Source organism: Mastomys coucha, unplaced genomic scaffold (assembly GCF_008632895.1).
Source record: "Mastomys coucha isolate ucsf_1 unplaced genomic scaffold, UCSF_Mcou_1 pScaffold16, whole genome shotgun sequence".
Lineage (NCBI taxonomy): Eukaryota > Metazoa > Chordata > Mammalia > Rodentia > Muridae > Mastomys > Mastomys coucha.
The window spans coordinates 54,130,724-54,139,530 of record NW_022196898.1 but is presented as its reverse complement, the minus strand read 5'-3'; the positions used below and the strand labels follow the sequence as shown (position 1 = coordinate 54,139,530).

The following is an 8,807-nucleotide window of genomic DNA, read 5'->3' as shown; positions in this document are numbered from 1 at the left end:
TACCAGTGTGCATCTCTGTGGGGTCTTACCACACTGAGGTAGGCATCGCTACCAGTGTGCATCTCTGTAGGGTCTTACCACATTGAGGTAGGCATTGCTACCAGTTTCAGTAGGGAGACGGTAAAGAGGACTGTTCTCTCCAGTGTAGCCGTCCCATGAGCCGTGGAGGTCATAGGTCATGACATGGATGAAATCCAGGTACCTGAGAGGTAGTAAGATTTCAAATCATTTCTGACAACTGTTTCTCACATCTTTGCAGGCAAAGATACCTTTTCCACAGCAAGTGTTCAGACAAGGTCTTTGAGCATAAGACATCTCAAAAATATGTACAATGCTTGAAAGGCTCTCACAGAACTTTAGGATAAGGGCACTACTCACTGAGAAAGTTCAGGGATCTCATAGCCAGCCTGGATGTTAGAAATGCCAGCAGCTACAGCAGCAGTAACCATCAGTCTGGGCTTGTTGCTCTCAATAGCCTCCTGCTCAAAAGCTTCACGCATTTCCTGCAAAGTAAGTCAAGCATGCTCGAAGTTAACTTCAGCTATTTAAATAATAATAAACGCATGTTTTCACAGTGTCTTTCTTCTCCAAAGCACTTTCAACTATTTTGTCTGACTTCAGTCTATCATATTTTAATAAAGTCAGTGATATAGATGATATTAATTTAAGAATGACAACTATGTAGTATGTGTTGGAGTTAGGAAATTGACGTCAGAATCCCACAGAAAGGTACTGGAATCCAAGATCTCAGATGACCAGTTGGAACTTACTTATATCACATCACTTTGAAGATACATTTTTCTGTAGTACACTTATATGGCTTTCAGTGATTTAGAAAGTTGCTTCCATACTCCTTGCAACACAGACATTTTATTAAATGAATTGCTGAATTAGCCAATGGGAAAGATAGGCTTTCTATGTCTTTGCACATAGAAAGTGGCACTATTAGTCGGTATGGCTTATGTGGCATTGGTGGGGCTTTGTTGGAGGAAGTGTGCAAGTGTGCCACTGTGGAGAAGGAGGCTTTGAGATTTCCTATGTTCAGCTCTGCTCAGTGTAACACTCAGGTTCTCCCTGCTACCTAGGAATCAAGATGTAGAAATTTCAATGCCTTCTCCAGCACCCATGCCTGCCTACACACAGCTATGTTTCCTGCCAGGACAATAATGGACTAAACATCTGAAACTGTAAAACAGCCCAATTAAGCATTTTCTTTATAAGTGTTGCCATAGTTGACTTGGGGAAGAGAAAGCAGAGGCGAGCTGCACACTACCACCTGAGTTCCATTGCCTGCCTTCCAAGGATGCTCCAGAAACATCTAGGTCAGACTATTCTACACCAATCCCCTATCTGCCCGGTCCATCTGGAGCACAGTCATCAGAGATAAGCGGCATACTGTTCCCTGAGATCCATAGTCAGGTCCGAGCCTCGGCCTTCCTCCACCCCCCAAGGAGTCCTGTTTTAATCAAGAACATTGAGCCATCTGAAAGGACAAAAAATGGTTAAAAGTGGTTAAAGTCCAGTGTAAGAACACAATCAACTACAATAGCAAGGGCAATATAGCACCACCATAGATCAGCTATCCTACTACAGCAAGACCTGGATATCCTAGCACAGCTGAAGCAACAGAAAATGACCATAAATCCAATTTTATAAAATGGATAGAGCTCTTTAAAGAGGGAATTAATAAATCCCTTAAAGAAATACAGGAGAATACAATCAAACAGGTGAAGAAAATGAATAAAACTGTTCAAGACCTTAAAATGTAAGTAGGAGCAATAAAGAAAACACAAACGGAGAGAATCTTGAAACAGGAACTAAAGATGCAATCACCAACATAATACAAGAGATAGAGGAGAGAATCTCAGGTGCAGATGATACAAGAAATTGATGTACCCATTTAAAAATGCAAAATCTAAGAAGTCCATAATGAAAAACATCTAGAAAACTTGGGACACTATGAAAAGACCAAACCTAAGAATAATAAGAAAAGAAATAGGAAAAGATTGCCCTCTCAAAGTCACAGAAAACATCTTCAACAAACTGATAGGAGAAAATTTCCCTAACTGAAAGAAAAAGATCCCTATAAACATAGAAGCTTCTTTATAAAAACATCCCTACAAACATCCCTATAAACATCCCTATAAACATACAAGAAGCTTACAGAACAACAACAAATACAGTGGACCAAAAAGGAAAATCTAGCCACTACATAATAAATAATCAAAATCTTAAATGGACAGAACAAAGAAAGAATATTAAAAGATGAAAGAAAAAAGGCCAAGTAACATATAAAGGCAGAACTATCAGAATGACATATGACATCTCAACAGACACTAAATGCCAGAAGGTCCTGGGCAGATGTCTTGCAGAGCCTAACAGACCACAGCTGTCAGGACAGACTACAACACCCAGCAAAATTTTCAATCACCATAGACGGAGAAACCAACATATTCCATAAAATAAATAAATAAATAAATAAAAATAAAAAATGTAAACAAAACCTTTCCACTTATCCAGCACTACAAAAGACACTAGACAGGCGGTGGTGGCGCACGCCTTTAATCCCAGCACTTGGGAGGCAGAGGCGAGCAGCTTTCTGAGTTCGAGGTCTACAGAGTGAGTTCCAGGACAGCCAGGGCTATACAGAGAAACCCTGTCTCGAAAATACAAAAAAAAAAAAAAAAAAAAAAAAAAAAAAAAAAATCAAATGAAAGGAGAGTAATTACACCCATGAAAACACAAGAAATAATTTCACATCAGCAAAAACAAAAGGAAAGAAACACATATGCTGCGTAACATCAAACTAACAAAAAGTAATATCATTGGCCATTAATATCTCTCAATACCAATTGACTCAATTCTCCAATAAAAAAGACACAGCCTAAGAGAGGGGATGCCTAAACAGAGCCCATCATTTTACTGCATGCGGAAAACACACCTCAGAGTAAAGGGCTGGAAAAGGTTTTCCAAGCAAACTAACCCAATAAACAAGCTGGGGTAGCCATTCTAATATCTAAGAAAGTAGAATTTCAAGCAAAAATAATCAAAAAATATGGGGAAGGATACTTCGTGACACCAAAGCAAAAATCTGCCAAGATGAGGCCTCAATTCTGAACATCTATTCCCCTAATACAAGGGCATCCACATTCATAAAAGAAACATTATTAAAGCTTAAATAAAACATTGAACTCCACACATTAATAATAGACTTCAGCACTCCACTCTCACCAATGGACAGGTCATTGAAAGACCACAGAACTTCTACAGCTGATAAACAACTTCAGCAAAGTGGCTGGATATAAAATTAACTCAAACAAATCAGTTCCCTTCTATTTAAATGATATATGGGCTGAGAAAGAAATTATGGAAACAATACCCATCACAATAGTCACAAATAATATTTGCAAAATGTTTTGTTTGCGGAGAAATGGGACACCTGTCCAGATCCTGCCCTGATAATATCAAAGGCGTCTATGCTGATGGTGGCGGCTGTAAACTCTGTGGCTCCATGGAACATTTTAAGAAAGAATGCCCTGAAAATCAGAACTCAGATCGGATCATCATGGTTGGTCGCTGGGCAAAGGGAATGAGTGCAGACTATGAAGACAGTACTGGATGTGCCCAAACGGCAGAAACCTAAAACCAAAGTACCCAAAGTTGTTAATTTTTTATAAGAATTGGTACAGTTGTTAATTACCACCTCAAGGTTACTTTCCAAAGGAAGCCTTTAGAGATTAAAGCTGGGTGCCTGGGGGCGGGGTGGGGGGAGTGGGCAAGCCTGTGGTTCTAGACACCACTCTGACCTCGATGGGGGCAGGTTGCCTGCAATCTATCAAGGAGCACAGGGTGATTAATTGCACTCTCTAGACGTGTGTGTGTGTGTGTGTGTGTGTGTGTGTGTGTGTGTGTGTGTGTATGCTGCCTGTCTGTCTCTCTGTGCCTGTGTGTCTGTATTTGAAACAGATTCTATGTAGTCCAAGTTGGCTTCAAACTAATAACCCTTCTTCAGTATCCAGAGTACTGAGATTACAGGCGATGTGTCTAAGAGCATATTTTAACAGATGGAACTTAGAAATAACTAAGTGCCTCTATACATGACTGTAGCAGTCATCGCTATAAATGTAGATTATGAATCAAATTGACCCTAAACAAATCACACACCTTTCAGCTTGTGAATAAATATTTTGTTATATGCTCTTAATTCAGAATATCAATTTATTGTAATAGAAATTTATATGTTGTCACAAAATTTGTAACTTTTAGTACTGAATAAAATTATACCAGCCCTTTGTCTTTGTTGAACTGAAAACAATTTAAACAGCATTATGTCTATCTTCAAATGTTAAACCCAGCCAATGTAATGTATGTGGTTTTATTCCGCATCACTTCAGTGAGCAGAACTGTAGCCGATGATTAGATGTTATAACTTATAACAGTCCTGTTCAACTAAGAGTAGAGGTCCAATTTCTGATCTTTGGAGCTATCTAGCAAAAATAAAATGTGATGCTATGGAGACAGCTCAGTGATTAATGCGCTTGCCATGCAAGCTAAAAACCTAAACTCAATACAGCCATTCCCATCAAACCCACACAAAAAAGTTTAAGCAAAGTATACAGCTCTGGTCATATTCATCAATGCACAAATCTTTCAGTGATTTCCATTTTCCTTAGTTAAGTTTAAATTTTTTAACATAATATAAACATGTGATGCTTGCTATCTGTACATTCTCTCAGGCTTAGAACTCACTCCTCACTTCCTCACACAAATTTGTCTTCTTTTGTGTCGTTTCCATCTGTACTGAGTTAGATAACACTGTTATCTAAGTCAAGGTTATCAAGACTAAGATCTAGCCTAACTTTACCTAGAAAGCTCCTTGTGACCTTGCCCACTAGAGGAATTAGGTGACTGCATTTGCTTTTGGTTTCTGTAGACCTTGGATTTTGTGTAGCTTATCACAGCATTTATCAAAATGTGCTACAGTTGCTGCTTTTGTTTCTGTTCTCCACGTCAGATGTGTGTCCTTTAAAGTCTGCCTTACCATTGGTTTTAACCGATTCCAAATAACTGCCACAGAGCACAGATTACTCAATAACAGTAGACAGCTTTTGTGCAATGGCTCTAACCAATGACTCTAACAGACATCGCAGGTATTTATGACACTAGCTGTGTGATGTCCAAATTACTCTTGCCCTTTTGGTACCTTAGTTACTTATCTGTATAGTGAAGGTCAGAATGCTTAAGGAACCTATATCATTTAGTAAATGTCAAGATAAAGTGAACTGTGGTTCTGAAGTCAGCATGTAAAGTAATGCACAGCATAACAGCTTGTTCAAGGACTTCGTGATATCTAAGGAACTTCCTTATGCTAAGATTCCATAATTCTAAACTCATGTTTGGTTTTATTGTGCAAGCACCTAGTCTTCACTGAAAACAAAAAATAGTCTTTGAATATTATAGGGCTAACATCTTTTCCTGGTTTCCTCACCTTCACCAGGACAGTGAAAAGATGCTTGTCCTGAGGAGGGCTCCCACGTGAGCCTGGGTATTCCCAGTCCAGGTCCAGTCCATCAAACCCATACTGACGCAGGAATTTGATGACTGAGACAATGAAGGTCTGGCGGTTCTGAGAAGTGGAAACCATGGCAGTGAAACTGAGGGAAACCAAAGAAGTTCAGAGTAAGTCCTTGGTGTTCTGAACACACTGGAATAAAAAGAGTTTGAAGTTCAATTTCAGCCTCACAGTCCTTGACCAGGACCTGACTGAGGACTAAAATGTGTTCCAGGGATATCCTGGCTTCTCTTTGCAATCATTACTCTTACCAGCCACAGCACCTCAGCATTCATTTTATTTTGCTATCCTTCCCAACTCCCAGTTCAAACGTTTTCCCAACATGCCTTTGTTGTTTTGAATACCCAACTAAGAGTTCTGCCTTCAAATAAGCCCCCAGTTCATAGATGCTCAAATAACTCTTTTTTGTATACGTAGTCTCACTTTCCTTTCTTGGAAAGACAGACAAAAGATATATAGGACCTTCGTCAGAACTTGTAGCCTTCATATACTTTAAGATTTTTTTTTTTGAAGTGGGCAGCTCAAGCTCAGAGGATGGTGTCCCAAAACATCCATCTAGATTTATCCACATAAAAGCCACAGTAGTTAATCTAAAATCTTCTGATAAATATTGATGATCTGATGTGTAATTTATTAAGTTAAAAAAATCATTTAATGGATATTCTTAATATCCACCTGGAATTTTGAAATATAAAAAGACATGGATTTTTTTGATATGTAATGCATTTTTTTTTTTTTTTCAAATTTCATTTTTTATTGGATATTTTCTTTATTTACATGTCATATAATATCTCCTTTCCCAGTTTCCCCTCCAGAAAAATAAAATAAAATAAAATAAATAAAAATTAAACAAAACAAAGACAAAAACAAAAACAAAATCCTGTTCCCTCCCCCCTCCCCCTGCTCACCAAACCACCCTCTCCCACTTCCTGGCCCTGGCATTCCCCTACACTGGGGCATAGAACCTTTACAGGGCCAAGGGCCTCTCCTCCCATTGATGACTGACTAGGCTATCCTCTGCTACATATACAGCTGGAGTCATTAGTCCTACCATGTGTACTCTTTGGTTGGTGGTTTAGTCCCTGGGAGCTTGGGTACTAGTTATTTCATATTGTTGTTCGAAGGACATGGATTTTGCTATATTGTTTTTTGTAGTAAATGAACGAGTATTTTACTAGAGAGAACTTACGGAGCAGTTCCAAAGTTCCAGCCTCCAATTGCCAGGAGGGTTTTCAGGTTGCTGTTTCTATAAAGCAAAAGATAAACAGAGAAAATTTTAAATCCAGGGGTCCTGACATTTAAAATGACACTTCTGTTTATGAACTTGAGCTTGCTCAAATTATTCATGGTAGGACTGATGTGATACTATTTACTTGAGTTATTTGAGCTATTTTTTTCCACTACTGAAACTTTGTGACAATAAAGTCAGGGATATGCATAGAAATCAGAATTATACAATTACTGTATTTATTACTAGCAATATCTGTGCTACATATAACTTTAAAAAGCATAATTAGCTCATTAGCTCATTTTCCTCAGGTAAAATGTTATCTTAAGCATAATCATATTTTATGTTTTATTTAATTAATATAAGTTAATTGGAGTATCACTGGAAACATGGGTAACAAGTGAAAAGGGGACAATGGAATCATTTAAAATTAAAGCTACTACACAGCGAAGGCATAAATACAACAGAGAAAGAACACATTACGTAGATCACAGGGTCTGTAGTTGGGTGATATCAATGGTTGCCTTTCTCTTCTGGTAGCATGCAGAATACCTTAGAGTACCTTCCAACATCTTGAATGCTAGGTGGTAGGGGTGGACATTCTAGTTTGACACCAGTTTGATTGCTCCATATTTTATGATGTAAGTAAGAATGTACTCAGAATTAGAGCCTTACCATTACATTGTGGAAAATAACCAACAACCTTAGTAATAGCCTGTGACTGAGGGGATTAGTTAGGGACCCTTCGGGCCAGTGATTTAATACAGTGTAACCCACTGTTTCCATGTGAAGTTTTATTTGGTGGTTGAGCAGAGGTTTTTGAGATGAGACCAGAAGCCACAACAGCACCTAGATAGAACCTTGGGAAAATGGCCCACCCACAGACCACTTATGTTCCCTCAGTGCCTGCCCAGCCTTCCCACAACTGCCCTTCCTTCACTTGTCATCATATTCTCACATCACAACTCTGGTTTCCTCCTGCCACACCAGTGGCCATGCTGTCCACCAGAATCCCAGGTAGGCTGGTCGTATGTGGACTGCCTCACTTTCTCAGTGCTTGCCTAGCCCATGGCTGCTTGCCCTCCTTGTTACCATATCTCAGCTACTAACTCCAGAGGAGGCACCCTGTTGTATTAAGAGGACATAGTAGCCACCAAAACAACAAATAGTCTACTCACCAAAGCACTGTCCCTACTCAGTGCCCTGTAGCCTAGCCCCAGTCATGACATACATCTCTATCACCTGCATCCAAATTCTGATGAGGCTGGACCAGAGGCCATACCTGGCACCAGAACTCCAGGCCCCAACTTGAGTAAAGAACCTCTACTCACCCACAGGCCACCACAGTCAGAAAACCAGAGAGGATACAGAAATCAAGGGGGAAACACACATTAAACAAAACAAACTCAGAAATTACCACCTAGAGCTATAATTATCTCCAAACCATATTCCTGGGTGCCACTATAAGAACACAATCAAGAGCAGCCAGCATAATGTGTCCCCATTAGAGCCAAGCTATCCTACTATAGAAGCTCAGAATATTCTAACACAGCTAAAGCACAAGAAAACAACCATAAAACCAATTTTATGAAAATGATAAAAATCCCCAAGGGGAAATGAATAAATCTCTTAAAGAAATTGAGAGAAAGACAAACAAAAAACTGGAGGAAATAAATGAATCCCTTAAAGAAAACCAAACAAATCAAGCAAACAGTTGAAAAACCTGAATAAAATAGTTCAAGATCAGAAAATGGAAATAGAAGCAATAAAGAAAACAAAAACTAAGGGAATTCTGAAAATAGGATAAACAAATGGGAACTACAGAAAAAAAGCATCATGAACAGAATACAAGAGATGGAAGAACAAGTCTCAGACATTGAAGATATAATAGAAAAGATACATAGGTCAAAAAAATGTTAAATCTAAAAGATTTCTGAAACAAAACATCCAAGAAATCTAGGACAATATAAAAGACCAAAAATAAAAATAAAATTAATAGAGGAAGAA

The 8,807-nt window shown here is 38.7% G+C and overlaps 1 protein-coding gene across 2 annotated transcripts in view; it reads right to left on the bottom strand.

Moving 5' to 3' along the window:
• Positions 1 to 8,807, bottom strand: part of LOC116094235 (acidic mammalian chitinase) — a 27,283-nt gene that overhangs the window by 4,436 nt on the left and 14,040 nt on the right. For both annotated transcript variants that reach the window (XM_031376146.1, XM_031376145.1), the window contains exons 4-7: positions 6,762 to 6,818; positions 5,489 to 5,654; positions 379 to 503; positions 79 to 202 (exon numbers count right to left, since the gene is read on the bottom strand). In XM_031376146.1, the coding sequence (XP_031232006.1) occupies positions 79 to 202; positions 379 to 503; positions 5,489 to 5,654; positions 6,762 to 6,818 (472 nt within the window). The remainder of the gene's footprint in view (positions 1 to 78; positions 203 to 378; positions 504 to 5,488; positions 5,655 to 6,761; positions 6,819 to 8,807) is intronic.